The sequence below is a fragment of the Giraffa tippelskirchi genome, chromosome 3 (assembly GCF_054371585.1).
Source record: "Giraffa tippelskirchi isolate mGirTip1 chromosome 3, T2T-mGirTip1v1.2.pri, whole genome shotgun sequence".
Taxonomy (NCBI): Eukaryota; Metazoa; Chordata; class Mammalia; order Artiodactyla; family Giraffidae; genus Giraffa; species Giraffa tippelskirchi.
Genome location: NC_137277.1, coordinates 63,141,152 through 63,162,613, shown reverse-complemented (window position 1 = coordinate 63,162,613; position 21,462 = coordinate 63,141,152). Strand labels below are relative to the sequence as shown.

The 21,462-nt window shown below is 38.4% G+C and overlaps 1 protein-coding gene across 1 annotated transcript in view; it reads right to left on the bottom strand.

Annotated features, from left to right (window-relative positions):
- The window catches only part of LOC145540431 (ADAMTS-like protein 3), an 88,006-nt gene that overhangs the window by 3,585 nt on the left and 62,959 nt on the right, over window positions 1-21,462 (bottom strand). The window contains exons 4-8 of the mRNA XM_081574975.1: window positions 7,375-7,483; window positions 3,610-3,742; window positions 2,049-2,105; window positions 229-430; window positions 44-155 (exon numbers count right to left, since the gene is read on the bottom strand). Of these exons, the coding sequence (XP_081431101.1) occupies window positions 235-430; window positions 2,049-2,105; window positions 3,610-3,742; window positions 7,375-7,483 (495 nt within the window). The 3' untranslated portion in view covers window positions 44-155; window positions 229-234. The remainder of the gene's footprint in view (window positions 1-43; window positions 156-228; window positions 431-2,048; window positions 2,106-3,609; window positions 3,743-7,374; window positions 7,484-21,462) is intronic.

The following is a 21,462-nucleotide window of genomic DNA, read 5'->3' as shown; positions in this document are numbered from 1 at the left end:
GCCTGTTCCTTTCAGATGTACCATGGTTCTCAATCATTCTTACCTGCTCTGCCTCAAACATTCTCCCTCACATCATCTTTCAACTGTCTTCTCAGCTCTTCAGGAGTAGGAGCCATGTTCACATACAACTTCTGCATCCGCCATGTTGCCCAGTACTGTATTGGCCACAGAGCAGATAATCATTAAAGTCTGAGACTGAATTAAAAGTGGCATGTTCTCAAATCTTACCTGAGACTACTCCAAGGCAATCCACTTGGGACAGTCGAACAGATTGCCGGTTTGCATCACCTTGGGTTTAGGTGCATACAACTTCCATTCTTCTACCTGAAGTATCTCTACGTGCATGGACTCCTCCACACACACAAAGGTCTGTCTCTGAATTCTGCCTCCACAGGATATTGAACATGCAGTCCAAGGGTTATGTTCCCAGCTCAAAAGCAAAGAAGTGAAAACACATTATTCATTTGTTGCTTGCTTCAAGTTTGCAAAGTTGATTGCAACAAGTACAGCCATAGACTTTAATCTTAACTACTACACACACTGTGTTGTCTTAACTCCTTGGTCCTGAAGGCTGTTGTCAGATGGGAGTAACACACCTGCCCCAGTGTATTATAACAACAGGGTTGTTGTGCGAAAGCATCTTCAATCTGACTCTAAAGTATAAAACACCAATGGACAGTATTACCAGGGAATCATACAAACTCAGAGTCAGAAAGAATCATCCTAACATGTCAAGGTATAAAAGGGAATGCAAATATCTAATCAACTGCAATGTGTTAGCTCCCTCTGTAACGTGCTGTGCTTAGTCACTCAGTCATGTCTGACTCTTTGTGACCCCATGGACTGTAGCCTCTCAGGCTCCTCTGTCCATGGGGATTCTCCAGGCAAGAATACTGAAGTGGGTTGCCATGCCCTCCTCCAGGGGATCTTCCCAACCCAAGGATCAAACCCAGGTCTCCCGCATTGCAGGCGGATTCCTTACCAACTGAGACACCAGGGAAGTTCCCCTCTATAATGCTGCTGCTACTGCTAAGTCGCTTCAGTCGTGTCCGACTCTGTGCGACCCCATAGACTGCAGCCCACCAGGCTCCGCCGTCCCTGGGATTCTCCAGGCAAGAACACTGGAGTGGGTTGCCATTTCCTTCTCCAACGCATGAAAGTGAAAAGTAAAAGTGAAGCCGCTCAGTCAGGTCCGACTCTTTGCGACCCCATGGACTGCAGCCTACCAGGCTCCTCAGTCCATGGGATTTTCCAGGCAAGAGTACTGGAGTGGGTTGCCATTGCCTTCTCCTCCCCTCTATAATACCTAGGTATAAATGCATGCTTGATATCTCCAGTGACAGAAAATATCATCTTTGAGGCAGCCTATTTCATCTAATTCTTAGAAAAATCTTATTATGTAATTAAAGTCTTTGTTCCCTTAGCTCTCTGTAAAGGGTCTGCTGTTGCTGCTGCTAAGTCGCTTCAGTCATGTCTGACTCTGTGCGACCCCATAAACGGCAGCCCACCAGGCTCCCCAGTCCCCGGGATTCTCCAGGCAAGAACACTGGAGTGGCTTTCCATTTCCTTCTCCAATGCATGAAAGTGAAAAGTGAAAGTGAAGTCACTCAGTCGTGTCTGACTCTTAGCAACCCCTGGACTACAGCCTACCAGGCTCCTCCATCCATGGGATTTTCCAGGTGAGAGTACTGGAGTGGGTTGCCATTGCCTTCTCTGTAAAGGATCTAGTCTCACACATTTAAGACTATTGCTACAGATACTATGGGCTTCCCTGGTGGCTCAGACAGTAAAGAGTCTGCTTGCAGTGTGGGAGACCCAGGTTCCATCCCTGGGTTGGCAAGATCCCCTGGAGAAGGAAATAGCAACGCACTCTAGTATTCTTGCCTGGAAAATCCCATGGACTGAGGAGCCTGGTAGGCTACAGTCCATGGGATTGCAAACAGTTGGACATGACTGAGAGACTTCACTTTCACCTTTCACAGATACTAAAGCTCCTTGAAGACTGCTTAGAGCATATTACAGAAAGGAAAAGGAAACATGTAACTCACCGAGGGAGAGGCTGGAAGTGGTCATAGGGCATGATCTCTTTAAATCCATTGCTAGAAATGAAATAGTGAGAATATAACTACTACTCAATACATTTACTCATTTGACTAGTACAGATGTCATATGACAAAAGACAGAGCTCTTTCAAATTATACTGACACTTAATATGCCAACTGTTCTGAACCACTTCCCCCCAAATTTCCTTTCCATTTGCACACTTCTGCTACCATCTCCTTAATTTTTAGGAATATCTTGGATATACAACTTACCCAATTCTATATGAAAATGAAGAAAATGAAGCTAGTAGTATATACTCATTAAAGTAGTATATGTTCATCATTTCTTAATTTAGATAAATCTATTTATTCCCTTTTATCCTCTTAAATTATTGTGATAAAATATATTCATGATATTAACACACTGTCTTATTAGCAGGATCTTTAACAGAATCTGTCTTCTGAAAAGGCCTCTATTCGTGATTGTGTATACCTGGGATTACAGGAAATGCACAGCTTCGTGATAGGAAATGAAATCCACTGAGAACGCTACTCTATCCACTTGCACACTGCCTCAGCCAGCTGGCAGAGAGCTGGGGGATTCTGAGACTTAATAGTGTGCTGTTATTTTAGGAACCTGTAGCAAAGCCAGGAAACTTCCCCAGGCAATCCAAGTCACCAGGTACTAAATTATGCAGCAGAATGGTTTATGCATAGCTTTTCTGCTCTGGCAGTCAAACTCTGCACTTCCTGCACTATGCATTATTTATACTGAGTTTAAGGTGAACACTTCAAAAGTCGAAATGTGGTCATCAGTAACCCAGTTTAAAAAGCAAAATGGTGAATTATCGATATTCACAGCTGGTAGGTGGACTAGATGCACTTGAATGAAGAGACCTTTCATGTTGTATACACAAGACTTGCTCAGAGAGGTTCATGACAAAAAGTGAAAGGTAATAGCACATGGACACAGAGCCCACAAGCGCGAACCAGATGAGTGAGCAGATGAGCCTCATGCCTCCTGACCACGGTTATAAATGGGTTCACAGGACCTGCCACTAGGGTGCGTTCAAGGTCATGTGATGGAACTGTTTTGCTAAGTGAGGATGGATCAGTCACAGCTGCTGTTGATTTCTTTTTTAAATTTTTAATTGGAGAATAATTGCTTTACAAAATTGTGATGGTTTCTGCCATCCATCAACATGAATCAGCCTGTGTCATACAGCAAATTCCCACCAGCTGTCTGTTTTACATATGGTAATGTATGTTTTCATGTCACTATCTCAACTCACCCCACCCTCTCCTTTCCTCATTGTGTCTACAAGTCTGTTCTCTATGTCTGTGTCTCCATTGTTGCCCTGCAAATAGGTTCATCAGTACCATCTTTCTAGATTTCATATATATGTATTGATATATGATATCTGTCTTTCTCCTTCTGACTTACTTCAGTCTGTATAACAGGCTCTAGGTTCATACACCTCATTAGAACAGACTCAACTGCATTACTTTGAATAGAATAATATTCCATTGTATACATGTACCAAAGGGCAGTGATACAATCTTTGATGGGCAAGGATCCAAGCTGCATTTCTTCAGTTTGGGTTTTGGCTTCACATTTTCAGGGTAGCAATGGCAACAATGGTCAGGAACTACCCTCTTCAAGAGGATATCCACACATTCAGCAGAATTGAGCTGATACCCTAAAGTGGCAGAACAGGAGTGTCTGAGTATTGCATCCATTTGGGATTTCCTTGGCAATGTTATCACTTGCCACACATTTTTTTCTTTCTTCTTTAAGAAACTCAGCTCAGTGGTTCTCAACCCTGGTTGTATAACAAACAGAACCATGTTGGAGCCTTTAACACATACCAGCACCCAGGTCCCCTCCTGGTCCAATGAAATGAGAAGCATTATAGTCAAAAAATCAGCATTCCCACAGGTCAAAGTGGGAGGAGTGGGTCCTATCTATTCCCATGGTCACATTGCAACTGAAGAAATATGGCCATTCCTTTATTCACAGGCTACCTAGAAGGTAGAAGCAGCAGATGCCCACTGCTTAATCGGAAGAGGGTGTAAGGCGCTTTAGCAAAAGCACTTACGGAGAGCTAGCAATTGGACTGAGTGCTGCTTCCAGTTTCCAAACTCCTTTAGGTTTACAGTTACTGTGGGGAGCGAATAAGATCATCAGTGCCAAAGCTTTGTTAAAAATGTAAATCTTTAAGCAAAGGCTGGGTGATATGGTACAGCAGCAGCAGCAAAGTTATGACCAACCTAGACAGCATATTAAAAAGCAAAGACATTACTTTGCCAACAAAGGTCTGTCTAGTCAAAGCTATGGTTTTTCCAGTAGTCATGTATGGATATGAGAGTTGGACTATAAAGAAAGCTGAGCACCGAAGAATTGATGCTTTTGAACTATGGTGTCGGAGAAGGCTCTTGAGAGTCAGAAAGGAGAAGGAAAGGAGATCCAATCAGTCAATCCTAAAGGAAATAAGTCCTGAATACTCATTGGAAGGACTGATGCTGAAGCTGAAACTCCAATATTTTGGCCACCTGATGCAAATAACTGACTCATTTGAAAAGACCCTGATGCTGGGAAGGATTGAAGGTGGGAGGAGAAGGGGATGACAGAGGATGAGATGGTTGGCTGGCATCACTGACTCAATGGACATGAGTCTGAGTAAACTCCGGGAGTTGGTGATGGACAGGGAGGCCCGGCGTGCTGCAGTCCATGGAGTTGCAAACAAAGAGTCAGACACGACTGAGCGATTGAACTGAACTGAACTGAACTGAGTAGCAGAAAAAAAAAAAAAAGACTTTTTAAAAAAGACTCTCAGGTTCTTCTAAGATGACTGAAATGTGTGACCAAGATTGAGAATGACTACATGGCGTTATAACCTGCATTATAACTGATTTGTGTTATACTTAGCACTTACTTTTTAAGATTTTTGTTTTTATATGGACCATTTCATTTTTAAAGTCTTCACTGAATTTGCTACAGTACTGTTTCTGTTTTATGTTTTGTTTTTTTCTTTTTCTTTTTGGCCACAAGGCATGTGGGATCTTAGTTCCACAACGAGGGATCAAACCTGCAACTCCTGCATTGGAAGGCAAAGTCCTACCACTGGACCACCAGGGAAGTCCCTGTTTTTAGCACTTATGATTACAAAGTTATAATAGACTCCTTTGAAAATTTTTGGAGCTCATGTACAGAAGGTTAGTTATTCAGTGTCATATCTCTTTACTGTTGTCATGGCACTGTGCAAGGCTCTTGTTTCCTTATATTTCCCCTTCTTCCATTACAATCCCCCAGAGACATCTATTTATTGTTAATGTGTTAAATATACATCCGTCTTTTGTGATGTTGTTTCATGTGTATCTGCTTTGACTAAATAAATGATACTCTGTCTTAAATTGTCTTCTGTTTTCTACTTTTCTCACTCAAGGTTACATTTCTGAGAAGTACCTTTGTACTGAGCTGTTGTTTCCTTCTTCTGTATAATATTCCATTGCTAGTACACTTTACTCATTTCTTGCCCTGGGGTACCTAGGTTACCTCTGACAACAATGAACTTTCTAACTGGGGAAATAGCATTTTCTATACAGAGGAACAAAACCCTCCCATCTACATCTCCCCCGTCTCATAAGCCTTCAAAGAAGAAGGAATGAAGACTTATTCCTGATTCTATTCAATCCGTTTGTACAGTCTCTGAGGAAAATGAACATTCCATATGGATGAGGGCTGTAAATTCAAAAAACAACTCACAAAATGATGCGTCTACTTCCTGAAAGATCTGATTCCAAGCTTCCTGTCACTATATAAGTGTCATCTTAAGTTTTTAAAAAAGGTAATTTTTCAAAACCAGAATGAGCTCTTCAGAAGAAAAAAAAGTCCAAAATTAAGTTCTCAGCCTTAGTCAACTGGTATAAAGTCCCAAAAATACATCTAAAAGCCCAATGGCTGAGAGCAATCTGATTTTATAAAACACTAGACAGCTTCCTACAAGTTGTAGCTTAAATGTAAGCTGAGTGTAGAAGGACAGACTGGCATGCATTCTAAAAAGCAAGGTCAAAAACCACAGGAACGAAAATCCAAATGGAGTCAATAAAATATGACTTGGGTGCCAATATCTGCCAGAAAGTCTGCAACATCAGACGGCAATGCCAGTCCAGGTACTTTCCCTGAACTAGCCTCACGTGTCCCTCACAGATGACTGCAGATAAGACTGGGGAAGTCCATCCAAGTACTTGGAGACCAGCATACTAGTCTTCCTCATTATCCCAAACTCCGAAATGCTATTTACACAAATCATGTAGATTCGATTACTAATATAATTAGATTCTGGTAATGCTTTCCTTGTGGGTTTTATGTGTGTGTATTTTCCCCAAAGTAATAACAGAATGAAATTATAGCTTCTCGAGTCGAAGAAAAATTTCTTTGTTCTAAATGGAAACATATTTCTAGAAGGAGACAAAGAACATACAGGTGTTTATAATTTGGGGAGAGAGACAATTAATTTTCCTCCTTAATTTTGTCACAGTACACAGATAACTAAAAGAGAAAGAAATAAGACAGACTGCTTTCCTACATTAAGAACAAATGTACTGAAATTCTGCCGGTGTACAGAAAATGGCAGGATGCTGGGGGAACCTCCAAAAGGAGCCTAACATGTTCCTTCTGTCCTCACAGACAACACCATCTTTGGTGACGGACTCAAAGCCAGGCGATTCCCATGTAGGTTGGAATCCCAACCAGCAGGGCTGATTGTGGCTTTCCTTGGGCATCCAGCTATGAGAAAACCTATTCTCCTCCCAAGAACTGAGCCAAATGACCTAAGCTGAGTCCCACTGTACATGTCCCTCCCAGAATGGAAAGCATCTCTTTTAACTTCGGTGTCCAAATGAAAACACATATTTAACTGTGTGTGAAAGCTATAAAATAAATTAAAACTAAATAGATACTTGTTGTTTTTCTCATGGGTGATTAGAATCAAAAAGAATTCTTTAGGATTAGAATTTTAAAAGACACAGAATTTGAAAGACTCCCTATATCTTTGCTCTTATTTTGGGGTCCATGAGAGACATGCAAACATGTTTCCAGTTCTTTGCTCAAAGGAAAGTTTTCTTTGCTCTAAATCCAGTTTTCACCTGTCTTCAAGAATAAGGCAGATGCATTTTCATTAACCCCACTGCATCCCAGGCCGTGGAGTAAGATGCTGCGTGGTTACATGTCTCTAATTAGCACACTAACTTTAAAGTCAGCTTCAAAAACACAAACATGTCATTTTTAACTCTGAGCTCTAAATATTTAGGAACAAAGCCTGCGCCTCACCTCCTCCACACATCACAGTGCCGGGAAAGAAGTCGGTTTGTTTCCACTGATGGCTGATCGGCTGGTAGAAGAACTGGACCACGCTGTCCTTGGTCACAGTGTACCTGATCTGGACAGAGAGAACTATGATAACATATCTGCATGCAATGAAACAGCGCCTTCCACATCTTTCAACATGAGGTGAATACAAGTCACCTAGGTAGATAAATGCGTCTATCACAACACACTCTCGTACATGAAGATTCCCAGAATGTTAAGATGTGATATCATTTCAATTAAATTTGTCATAAACGGGATTTCAGAAGATCTTCAACCATTCTCCCTGGAGTCATTTTTCCAGGTAATTCCATGCTTGTGAATGAGTTCACAAAAATGTAGGCGGACTTAAAAAAAAAAATTATTGGCATATACTTGCTTTACAATGCTGTTAGTTTCTACTGTACAGCAAAGTGAATCAGCCATTTGTATACATATATTCCCTGTTTTGGATTTCTTTCCCATTTAGGTCATCACAGAGCATTGAGTAGAGTTCCCTCTGTTATATAGTAAGTTCCTATTAGTTATCTATTTTATACATAGTAGTGTATATATGTCAATCCAGTCTTCCAATTCATCCCACCTCCTCTTCCCTGCTTGGTATCTATAAGTTTGTTCTCTATGTCCATGTATTCCTTCTTTGCAAATAAGTTCATCTGCACCAATTTTTCAGAGTTTTTAGTTTGCTTAATATTTATTCTTCCTGATACATATGATTTTAATTTCTATGAGAACAGGAACTGAGATGTAATCTGGGTTTGCTTACAACATGGCACATAATTAGGTATCTTACATTTTAAATAACAACATCCCTAAGCATCTTTTAGCAGATCCTTCTGAAAGCACAATTACAGAAACTCAAAACATACACAAATCCACAGTGTTTGCATATGAGCCTTGCTGCATCTAGTTAACAGAGAGAAGGTGCACCGCTGAGCATGAGAAGGTAGTTACAGACAGAGATAAGTTTACTTTCAGATTATTTTATTTCAGCAAGTCCTCTCCCGTCTTCTTTCTTTTCTTCTCTACTGATTGAACAAATGATTGAATTGAGGAAAAGTCCCGGAATGCAACACAAAGAAAAAAATAGTGGGAAAACAAAGATTAAGCTTGTGGGGAACAGAACCAGAAATGCCAGTATTACATGGAGTTAAAGAGAAAGAACAGAGGGACTTCCCTGGTGATCTAGTGGTTAAGACTCTGTGCTTCCACTGCAAGGGGTGAAGGTTTGATCCCAGGTCAGGGAACTAAGATCCCATGAGCTGTGCAATGTGGGAAAGACAGAAGTACTCAGTCTAAAAATATTCATAAAGTTCTGAGCAGACATCATAAAAAAATGCAACAACAAGGACAAAGAGAAATTCTAAAAGTTGTCAGAAAAAAGACGATTCCCTACAAAGAAGTGAGAATCACAATGGCATCAGATTTCTCTTAGGCAATAATGGATACAAGAAAATGAACACCTTTATGATGATGAGGGACAATAGTTTTTAATGTAGAATTCTACAACCAAATTATTCACTACCAATCAATGATCAGTTGTCAACTTATAAACAATCTAAGATCAAATTAACAATCAGTAATTAGTGGAATAAAGTTTTTCTCAGAGACAACATGACAGAAACTTGATCACTCAAAGACTAGAAAAATAAACTACTTAAGGGTATACTGAAAAAGAACTAATATAAATGCACAGTAAAGTAATGAGATGCAGGAAGCAGTAATGATGAAATGATCAGTAAAGCTTATTAGTAAATATAAATAAGAATTGACTGAAAAAGAAAAGTTTGATGTACTTATTTATAAAACAGTAAAAAAGTTGTAAAATTATCAAATGAAAAATTCCAGACAGGAGATGTGTGTGGAAGAAGGGAGAGTTGCAGGGATGGGATGAGGTTACAGAGGCAGAAAAGACTTCTAAGGAGTCTAAGAAGTTAAGAGTTTTTTAGATTCACAAAGCACCGTGAAGCTCAAGCAGAAGAAAGTTACTAATCACATCATAGTCAAATTGATGAAAAACCAAGAGAAAATGGTTGAAAACAGACAAATAAGACACATTACCTTCTAAGGTACAAAAATAAGTCTCACAACTGACGTCTCAACAGAATAAATGGAAGCCAGAACACAGTGGAGAGATATCTTCAAGAAAGAGTTTCACAATGACAGAGGTCAAGTTACTACAAGAGCTAATGATTTTAAAAGCTAGTGTACCTAACCACCAAGCTTCAAAATATGTAGTTCACAAGTTGACAAGAACAGAAAAAGTATAGACACCTCCACAGGTCTCCTGTGGTAACAGAATAAGGAGATAAAATTCAGTAAGGCTATAATTTTGAATAAAACCATTAATAAACATGACCTATTTGATATATGTAGAACACTGTTCCCAACAACAGAAGACTACATATCATACTCTTCCAAAATTTGCCATCAATTGCTTTCACAAACTTCAGAACATTGAAATGATATAATGTTCTCTGACTACAGTAGAATTAAGGTATAAAATGATGTGATTTCTTGAAAATTCTGACATACTTGGACACTACACTTGTAAATATACTATAAGTCAAATAATATATCACTATGAAAATTATAATACAATTTAACTGAATGATGAAGGAAAAGATTTCATATTCAGCTTTGTGGAATGAAATTTAAGGCATGCTTTGAGAGAAATTTATAGAGTTAAAATTGTACGTTACAGAAAAATTGGATGAAAAATCACTGATCTAACCATCCATTTCAAAAAGGTAGAAAAAGAAAATCATATTGAACCCAGAGGAAGTACAGAGATAGTAATAATAAAGACAAGAGCAGACATTAATGATATGAGAACGAAATTACATATTAGTGGCTTATAAAGCCAAACAGTGTTTCTCTGAAAAGTTTAATAAAGTTGATAATCCTCCAACATGAATGATTAAAGGAAAAAAAAAAAGACTAGGGACAAATAATCAATGTTAGGAATGAGACTCACCACAGATTCTCTACATAATGGAAGAAATAAGACAATACTATAAAAAAAAACTATGTCAATAACTTTCAAAAAGCTAGTTGAAATAGACAGATTCCTTGAAACAAAACTGACACATAAGGAAATCAAACATCTGACTAATTAGATAACAGCAATCTCGCACAAACTGTTACAGAATAGAGAAAGTATTTCTCAATGTATTTTATAAAGCTAGCATAAAATTAACACCAAGATCTGACAAGGACATTACAAGGAAAAAAATTCACCTCTCCTGGACATAAATACCATAAAAAATCATAAATAAAAATAATTTAAAATCACAACTAGTAATATACAAAAGGGTAACCCTTTTTGTTAATAATAAGACAACAAATACTTGTAAGTAAATACTGACAATAAATTCTAATAAAAAATAATGACCAATAAAGTTTATTACAGGAAGGTAAGATCAGTTTAACATCCCCAAATCAATGTAGTTCACTATATTAAAAGGAAAGAAAGAAAAAAACATAATCACTATTTCTATTGAACATTGTACTAAATGTCCTAAGTAATGCAAGAAAGCTCCAATACTTGCCGCCTGATGCGAAGAGCCAACTCACTGGAAAAGAACATGATGCTGGGAAAGACTGAGGGCAGGAGGAAAAGAGGGTGGCAGAGGATGAGATGGTTAGATAGCGTCACTGACTCAGTGGACATGAATCTCAGCAAACTCCAGGAAACAGGGAAGGACACGGAAGCCTGGCATGTTGCATGCAGTCACGGGGTCTCAAAGAGCAGGACATGACTTAGTGAGTGAAAAACAGCAAGCAATGCAAGAAAATTTCTTTAAAGTATACAACAATTGGAAAAGAAGAAACCAAACTCATTATTTGTGGGTGTCATAACTGTGTATAATCCAAACGAATTCACAAACTATTAGTATTAACGTGTGAATGCAGTGAGAATATAATGTCAGTATATAGAAACCAATTAGATTTTCATTCTCCAGGAGAAAACAAACAGAAAAAAAATTTAAACATTTACAATAGCATCAAAATAATAATCACATATTTGGAAATTAATAAAAGATATGCAAAACATATACACTGAAAGTTATAACCATTATTGAGAAGGATTTCAAAAGAACTAAATAAAGGGATGAATATACCATATTTATGGACTGGAAGATGATATTGGAAGGTGAATTTTCTCCAAATTGACCTAGAGATTCAAAGCAATTCAAATCAAAATCAGCAGAATAAAAATTTAGGAGCATATTTCAAAGTTGACATGGAAAGGGGAGGAGGCAAGAATATTAAAGATAATCCTCAAGAACAAAGCTGAACAAATTACACTGCTAGATATTGACTTGTTCTAATGTTACAGTAATTAAGTCACGATGGTATTGCTGCATATAGAAAAATAGGTCAGAAGAGAGTGTAAAAATAGAGCCACATATATATATAGTTTGAAATTTAAGATAGATGGAGAAAGGATTGTCTTTTCCACCTAATGGTTTTGGCTCAACTGGATAGTAATGGGGGAAAAGATACTGATTCTACTTCATATAAGTATCAGTTCTAGCTGGATTATAGCTCTCAGTGTGAAAGGTAAAATAGTAATGTTTCTAGACAAAAATGTATAAGAATAATTTTATGATCCAGAATAAAGCAAAGATTTTCTAGCCAGGATACAAATACCTTACACATAAAGTTTAAAATTAACAACCTATAGCACAACAAAATTAAGAAATTCTGTATGAGGACTGGTAGCCATAAATACATTTAATGGAGAACAAAAGTTGAAAATGAAGTAAGAATTTTTTTTTTTTAGTTTTTTTTTTTTTTAATAACTTTATTTATTTTAGTTGGGGGCTAATTACTTTACAATATTGTAATAGTTTTTGCCATACATTGACATGAATCAGCCATGGGTTTACATGTGTTCCCCTTCCTGGACCCCCCACCCACCTCCCTCCCCATCCCATCCCTCTGGGTCATCCCATTGCCCCGGCCCTGAGCCTTTGTCTCATGCATCGAACATGGAATGGTGTTCTGTTTCACATATGATAATATACATGTTTCAATGCTATTCTCCCAGAACTTCCCACCCTCACCTTCTCCCTCAGAGTCCATAAAATTGTTCTATGCATCTGTGTCTCTTATTCTGTCTCGCATATAGGGTTATCGTTACCATCTTTCAAATTCCATATATATGCATTAGTATACTGTATTGTTGTTTTTCTTTCTGGCTTACTTCACTCTGTATAATGGGCTCCAGTTTCATCCATCTCAGTAGAACCGATTCAAATGTATTTTTTTTAATGGCTGAGTAATATTCCATTGTGTATATGTACCACAGCTTCCTTATCCATTCGTCTGCTGATGGACATCTAGGTTGCTTCCATGTCCTGGCTATTGTAAACAGTGCTGCGATGAACATTGGGGTACATGCGTCTCTTTCAATTCTGGTTTCTTCGGTGTGTATGCCCAGCAGTGGGATTGCTGGATCATATGGCAGTTCTATTCCCAGTTTTTTAAGGAATCTCCACACTGTTCTCCATAGTGGCTGTACTAGTTTGCATTCCCACCAACAGTGTAAGAGGGTTCCCTTTTCTCCACACCCTCTCCAGCATTTATTGCTTGTAGACTTTTGGATAGCAGCCATTCTGACTGGTGTGAAATGATACCTCATTGTGGTTTTGATTTGCATTTCTCTAAAATGAGCGATGCTGAGCATATTTTCATGTGTTTGTTAGCCATCTGTATGTCTTCTTTGGAGAAATGTCTGTTTAGTTCTTTGGCCCGTTTTTTGATTGGGTCGTTTATTTTTCTGGAATTCAGCTGCAGAAGTTGCTTGTATATTTTTGAGATTAATTGTTTGTCTGTTGCTTCGTTTGCTATTATTTTCTCCCATTCTGAAGGCTGTCTTTTCACCTTGCTTATAGTTTCCTTTGTTGTGCAAAAGCTTTTAATTTTAATTAGGTCCCATTTGTTTATTTTTGCTTTTATTTCCAATATTCTGGGAGGTCGGTCATGGAGGATCCTGCTGTGATTTATGTCGGAGAGTGTTTTGCCTATGTTTTCCTCTAGGAGTTTTATAGTTTCTGGTCTTACATTTAGATCTTTAATCCATTTTGAATTTATTTTTGTGTATGGTGTTAGGAAGTGTTCTAGTTTCATTCTTTTACAAGTGGTTGACCAGTTTTCCGAGCACCACTTATTAAAGAGATTGTCTTTTCTCCATTGTATATTCTTGCCTCCTTTGTCGAAGATAAGGTGTCCATAGGTGCATGGGTTTATCTCTGGGCTTTCTATTTTGTTCCATTGATCTATATTTCTATCTTTGTGCCAGTACCATACTGTCTTGATGACTGTGGCTTTGTAGTAGAGCCTGAAGTCAGGCAGGTTGATTCCTCCAGTTCCATTCTTCTTCCTCAAGATTGCTTTGGCTATTCGAGGTTTCTTATATTTCCATACAAATTGTGAGATGATTTGTTCTAGTTCTGTGAAAAATACCATTGGTAGCTTGATAGGGATTGCATTGAATCTATAGATTGCTTTGGGTAGTATACTCATTTTCACTATATTAATTCTTCCAATCCATGAACACGGTATATTTCTCCATCTGTTTGTGTCCTCTTTGATTTCTTTCATCAGTGTTTTATAGTTTTCTATATATAAGTCTTTTGTTTCTTTAGGTAGATATATTCCTAAGTATTTTATTCTTTTTGTTGCAATGGTGAATGGTATTGTTTCCTTAATTTCTCTTTCTGTTTTCTCATTATTGGAGTATAGGAATGCAAGGGATTTCTGTGTGTTAATTTTATATCCTGCAACTTTACTATATTCATTGATCAACTCTAGTAATTTTCTAGTAGAGTCTTTAGGGTTTTCTATGTAGAGGATCATGTCATCTGCAAACAGTGAGAGTTTTAGTTCTTCTTTTCCTATCTGTATTCCTTTTATTTCTTTTTCAGCTCTGATTGCTGTGGCCAAAACTTCCAAAACTATGTTGAATAGTAGTGGTGAAAGTGGGCATCCTTGCCTTGTTCCTGACTTTAGGGGAAATGCTTTCAATTTTTCACCATTGAGGATAATGTTTGCTGTGGGTTTGTCATATATAGCTTTTATTATGTTGAGGTATGTTCCTTCTATTCCTGCTTTCTGGAGGGTTTTTATCATAAATGGATGCTGAATTTTGTCAAAGGCTTTTTCTGCATCTATTGAGATAACCATATGGTTTTTTTCTTTCAATTTGTTAATGTGGTGTATTACATTGATTGATTTGCGGATGTTAAAAAAACCTTGCATTCCTGGGATAAAGCCCACTTGGTCATGATGTATGATCTTTTTAATACGATGTTGGATTCTGTTTGCTAGAATTTTATTAAGGATTTTTGCATCAATGTTCATCAGTGATATTGGCCTGTAGTTTTCCTTTTTTGTGACATCTTTGTCTGGTTTTGGAATTAGGGTGATGGTGGCGTCATAGAATGAGTTTGGAAGTTTACCATCTTCTGCAATTTTCTGGAAGAGTTTGAGTAGGATAGGTGTTAGCTCTTCTCTAAATTTTTGGTAGAATTCCACTGTGAAGCCGTCTGGTCCTGGGCTTTTGTTTGCTGGAAGATTTCTGATTACAGTTTCGATTTCCGTGCTTGTGATGGGTCTGTTAAGATCTTCTATTTCTTCCTGGTGAAGTAAGAATTTAACTCTAGTTTTGGAATTAGGGTGATGGTGGCCTCATAGAATGAATTTGGAAGTTTACCATCTTCTGCAATTTTCTGGAAGAGTTTGAGTAGGGCAGGTGTTAGCTCTTCTCTTAATCTTTGGTAGAATTCAGCTGTGAAGTCGTCTGGTCCTGGGCTTTTGTTTGCTGGAAGATTTCTGATTACAGTTTCGATTTCCATGCTTGTGATGGGTCTGTTAAGATCTTCTGTTTCTTCCTGGTTCAGTTTTGGAAAGTTACATTGCTAAGAATTTGTCCATTTCTTCCAAATTGTCCATTTTATTGGCATATACCTGTTGGTAGTAGTCTCTTATGATCCTTTGTATTTCTGTGGAGTCTGTTGTGATCTCTCCATTTTCATTTCTAATTTTGTTGATCTGATTCTTCTCCCTTTGTTTCTTCATGAGTCTGGCTAATGGTTTGTCAATTTTGTTTATCTTCTCGAAAAACCAGCTTTTAGTTCTGTTGATTTTTGCTATGGTCTCTTTTGTTTCTTTTGCATTTATTTCTGCCCTAATTTTTAAGATTTCTTTCCTTCTACTAACCCTGGGTTTCTTCATTTCTTCCTTTTCTAGTTGCTTTAGGTGTAGAGTTAGGTTATTTGTTTGATTTTTTTCTTGTTTCTTGAGGTACGCCTGTATTGCTATGAACCTTCCCCTTAGCATTGCTTTTACAGTGTCCCATAGGTTTTGGGTTGTTGTGTTTTCATTTTCATTCATTTCTATGCATATTTTGATTTCTTTTTTAATTTCTTCTGTGATTTGTTGGTTATTCAGAAGCATGTTGTTTAGCCTCCATATGTTGGAATTTTTAATAGTTTTTTCCCTGTAATTGAGGTCTAATCTTACTGCATTGTGGTCAGAGAAGATGATTGGGATGATTTCAAATTTTTTTAATTTATCAAGGCTAGATTTATGGTGCAGGATGTGATCTATCCTGGAGATAGTTCCATGTGCACTTGAGAAAAAGGTGAAATTGATTGTTTGGGGGTGGAATGTCCTGTACATATCAATTAAATCTAACTTGTCTATTGTATCATTTAAAGTTTGTGTTTCCTTGTTAATTTTCTGTTTAGTTGATCTGTCCATATATGTGTGAGTGGAGTATTAAAGGCTCCCACTGTTATTGTGTTATTGTTAATTTCCCCTTTCATACTTGTTAGTATTTGCCTTACATATTGTGGTGCCCCTATTTTGGGTACATATATATTTATAATTGTTATATCTTCTTCTTGGATTGATCCTTTGATCATTATGTAGTGTCCTTCTTTGTCTCTTTTCACAGCCTTTATTTTAAAGTCTATTTTATCTGAAATGAGTATTGCGACTCCTGCTTTCTTTTGGTTTCCGTTTGCATGAAATATCTTTTTCCAGCCCTTCACTTTCAGTCTGTATGTGTCCCTTGTTTTGAGGTGGGTCTCTTGTAGACAGCATATATAGGGGTCTTGTTTTTGTATCCATTCCGCCAGTCTTTGTCTTTTGGTTGCGGCATTCAACCCATTTACATTTAAGGTAATTATTGATAAGTATGGTCCTGTTGCCATTTACTTTGTTGTTTTGAGTTCGTGTTGAAACATCCTTTCTGTGTTTCCTGTTTAGAGAAGATCCTTTAGCATTTGTTGGAGAGCTGGTTTGGTGGTGCTGAATTCCCTCAGTGTTTGCTTGTCTGTAAAGCTTTTGAATTCTCCTTCATATCTGAATGAGATCCTTGCTGGGTACAGTAATCTGGGTTGTAGGTTATTCTCTTTCATTACTTTAAGTATGTCCTGCCATTCCCTTCTAGCCTGAAGAGTTTCTATTGATACTCAAGATAAAACCTATGTAAAGAGAAAAGAAACAAAAACTAAAATTTACATGAATAGAATTCTTTATAAACTCTGAGAGTTAACAAGACTGAAATCTAGTTCTTAGATACCTAAGAGACAAGCCTTTGGATGGTTTGAACAAACAAAAATTAGACAAGGAACCAGAGAACACGTTTAGGAATGAAAGACACATAGGTACAGGTGAGTTTTTTGTTGTTGCTGTTTTGTTTTACTGATAAAGGAAGGCTATGATTACATTTCAAAAGTTAAATTTGAAAAATTAGATGAATTGGACACTTTTCAAGAAAATAATAAATTGCAAATGTTTCTACCTTTGTGATTCACGGCACACGCTTAAAATGAGATGGAATTCTGACTGATAGGAATGATGAGATGGGTAAATTTTATTTTCTGTTAGACACTGAACTGTATCCCCTACAAAAAGTTACATTCAAGTTCAAACTCACAGAACCTCAGAAATGATCTTATTTGGAAATAGAGTTTTTGCAGGTCTAGTCAAGCTAAGATGAGGTCATTAGGATGGGCCCAACCCAGTGCGACTGGTGTCCTTATGTTACTGACCAGGGTTCTTGGCCTCCTTGATCAACAGAAATTGATCAGAGGCCAGACAATAAATTCAGGCGAGATTTTATTGCAGCTCCTTCTGCAGCACTGGGAAAGAGAACAAACAACAGATTCCCCTGCTCCCTGAGGGGGTGAGAAGCAATCCTTAAATGGGGTGAGGGTAGGGGTGTGTCCAGGGGGTCAGACTAGAGGGGTGACTTAGGTGGTTTGCCCACCCCTTAGGTAGTGACGTGTGCAGGGGGCATGCTCAGTACTCTGCCTTTGTTTCTGACATCCAGTTTTGCTCCTGACACCCAGTTTTGCTCCAGGCTCTTCAAAAGTGGCAGTTGGGCTTTTCAGTCCCTTTGGATCTTTTGTCTAGAATCTGCCACAACTGTGCATGCACACAGTTATTTTTAGCCCCATATAATTTATTTTGGAGAGGGCAATGGCACCCTACTCCAGTACTCCTGCCTGGAAAATCCCATGGACGGAGGAGCCTGGTAGGCTACAGTCCATGGGGTCGCTAAGAGTCGGACACGACTGAGCAAATTCACTTTCACTTTTTCCTTTCATGCACTGGAGAAGGAAATGGCAACCCATTCCAGTATTTTTGCCTGGAGAATCCCAGGGATAGCGGAGCCTGGTGGGCTGCTGTCTATGGGGTCGTATGGAGTCGGACACGACTGAAGCGACTTAGCAGCAGCATAATTTATTTGTATTTTGTCACATGAGAGGTGTGTCCAGGTGCAATCACTGCAGTGAAAGGTTCCAGGTCCCAGCCTGTCTCACTTATATAAAGTGAGACATTTGGGCACAGATGTGGACATGCACAGAGGGAAAGTGGTGTAAAGAAAAGGTAGAAAAGCTAAAGATTCAAGAAGCGAGGAGAGAGGCATGAACAAATTCTCTTTCATATCCCTTTCAAGGAACCAGTCCTGCCCACATCTTCATTTTGGACTTCTAGCCTCCAAAACTGTGAGATCAATAAACATCTATTGTTTAAGCTACCCAGTTTACTGTGCTTTGTTACCATAGGTTCAGGAAGTGAACGCATGCACCGACTGTTCTGCTGTGTTTTGAAACACCTGTGGACATGGGGATTTAGCCACCATCTGCACCACACTGCAAGGTTAAAATCTTCTCTTTGAGAGAGAGGAAAACAGATAGTTTCAAAACCCTCTCATCCCTGGGTAAGTTAGATGTGCTTCCATAAATCCCCAGAAAGAAAAGAGAGACCTTGTAGGTAGAAAACATACACAGTATACAGAGATGTGGTTGGAGGAAACCAGAGACAGAGGCTTGCCCAGCTGAAAACCAACACGAATGTACTTAGCACCACTGAGCTGTACAGTGAAACATGGTGAAATAAAAACATTTTTTACTTTACCACAATAAAAAACATTAAAAAAAAAAGAAGAAACTATAAAATATTTTTCTACAGAAATACAAAATATCCAAATAGAACAAAGAAGATAGACAACTAACATAAAAAAGAAGATTTCAGACTGAGGAAAACTTTTTTTTTTCCATTGAAGAGGGACATACTTTTTAAAGAGGGGGAAAGCCACCAGCAATCTTTATTAAAACAGTTAACCATGGAAACAGATACCTTTCTCAAAGCCACCTATGTTTATTTTACTAGATTATTCTCAAACACATATACTGAAAGCAGATATTCACAAACATCTACTTACAGATACTCAGTAAATTCTTACTGAAAGGATAGCGCCTTAGGGTCTAACCAACAAAGCACACAGCATCAACTATAGGCTCGAGACTCTCTACTGCTACATGGTGGCCACATGCACATATTGCAGAAGCAAAATAAGAATATCTCAGGGGCTCACATGCAAATACTGTGACTCAGTAACAGAGAGACAAGAGTCATCCACTAGAAACAGATCATTCAGGAAAATAAGGATGTTTAGTGAGAAATCCACTGGGAAGAAGAAAAAGTGCACTTTTTCAAGAAAGGTCCAATCATGAAAATAGAGCTTCTGAAAAAGTAGAAAAAAAGAAATTCCATCTCATTGGTGCAGTGAGTTGCCAGATTTCAGAATCAGCACAATAGCCACAAAAGAATCCAGCATCCCATGGATGCCTTCATGTTTTACTCATCACATCAGAATATAGTTGTTTTCAACCTTCCATTTATTAAAAGTCCATGTTGTTGTTGCTGTTGTTCAGTTGTTAAGGTGTGTCCGACACTTTATGACCCCATGGAAGTGAAAGGTTGTTGCTGGACCATGAAAAGATGGCCAGGATTCTTGGCCTCCAGAGGAGAAGAATTCAATCTGGGGCCAGAGACAAGGCTTGATAGCTCAGAGCTTTTGTGTGATAAAGTTTAATTAAAGTATAAAGGAGATAGAGAAAGTTTCTGACATAGGCATCAGAAGGGGGCAGAAAGAGTACTCCCTTGCTAGTGTTAGCAATGGAATTATATATTTTCTAATTAATTATTACACTGAATCAAAAGAAAGTCTGGAGGTTGTAAAGACCTCATCAGACCCACTCCCATAATTTACACTTTAGGATAACAGGATTAGCCTTTGACAATAGAAACATCCTCCAGACCCACTCCCATAATATACATTCTAAGATATCAGGATTAGTCAGAAGGTTTTCAGGAAGGAGAAACTGTCTTCCAGTTGGATACATTATTGTTGTATAGTCCCTAGTACAGAGTTTAAACTGAGTTGTGTATTAACTAGGACTAAGGAATGTAGAGGGAAAAAAAAGTTTGTCCTTTTTCTCCTCCTTGAGAATTCCAGACCCCTCTCTCCGTGGGGACCCCTAGACTTCTTATCAACCTGCCTATGACTCTCTCAGAAGCATCGCAACAGGCTTCCTTGTCCTTCACTATCTCCTGGAGATAGCAGAGACTTCCATGAAATGAGGTCTAATCTAGGAACTGTATGCAAAGGTTGCCTTTGTATTTCAGTGCACCCAAGACTGAGTGAAATTATTAACAGTACTCTGTGGGGTAGAGCTTATGGAGGTGATGGAATTCTAGCTGAGCTCTTTCAAATCCAAAAAGATGATGTGGTGAAAGTGCTGCACTCAATATGCCAGCAAATTTGGAAGACTCAGCAGTAGCCACAGGACAGGAAAAGGTCAGTTTTCATTCCAATCGCAAAGAAAGTCAATGCCAAAGAATGTTCAAACTACCACACAATTGCACTCATATCACATGCTAGCAAAGTAATGCTCAAAATTCTCCCAGCCAGGCTTCAACAGTATGTGAACCAAGAACTTCCAGATGTTCAAGCTGGATTAGAAAAGGCAGAGGAATCAGAGATCAAATTGCCAACATCCATTGGATCATAGAAAAAAAAGCAACAGGGTTCCAGAAAACATCTGCTTTATTGACTACACCAAAGCCTTTGACTGTGTGGATCACAACAAGCTGTGGAAAATTCTTTAAGAGATGGGAATACCAGACTACCTTACCTGCCTCCTGAGAAATCTGCATGCAGGTCAAGAAGCACCAGTTAGAACCGGACATGGAACAACAGACTGGTTACAAATTGGGAAAGGAGTACCTCAAGGCTATATATTGTCACCCCCTTTGTTCAACTTACATGCAGAGTACATCATGCGAAATGCTGGGCTGGATGAAGCACAAGCTGGAATCAAGATTGCTGGGAGAAATATCAATAACCTCAGATATGCAGATGACATCACCCTTATGGCAGAAAGTGAAGAGGAACTAAAGAGCCTCTTGATGAAAGTGAAAGAGGAGAGTGAAAAAGTTGTCTTAAAACTCAACATTCAAAAAACTAAGATCATGGCATCCAGTCCCTTCACTTCATGGCAAATAGATGGAGAAACAGTGGAAACAGTGACAGACTTTATTTTCTTGGGTTCCCAAATCACTGCAGACGGTGACTGCAGCCATGAAATTAAAAGACACTTCTTGGAAGAAAAGCTATGACCAACCTAGACAGCATATAAAAAGCAGAGATATTACTTTGCCGAGAAAGGTCCTTGTATCCAT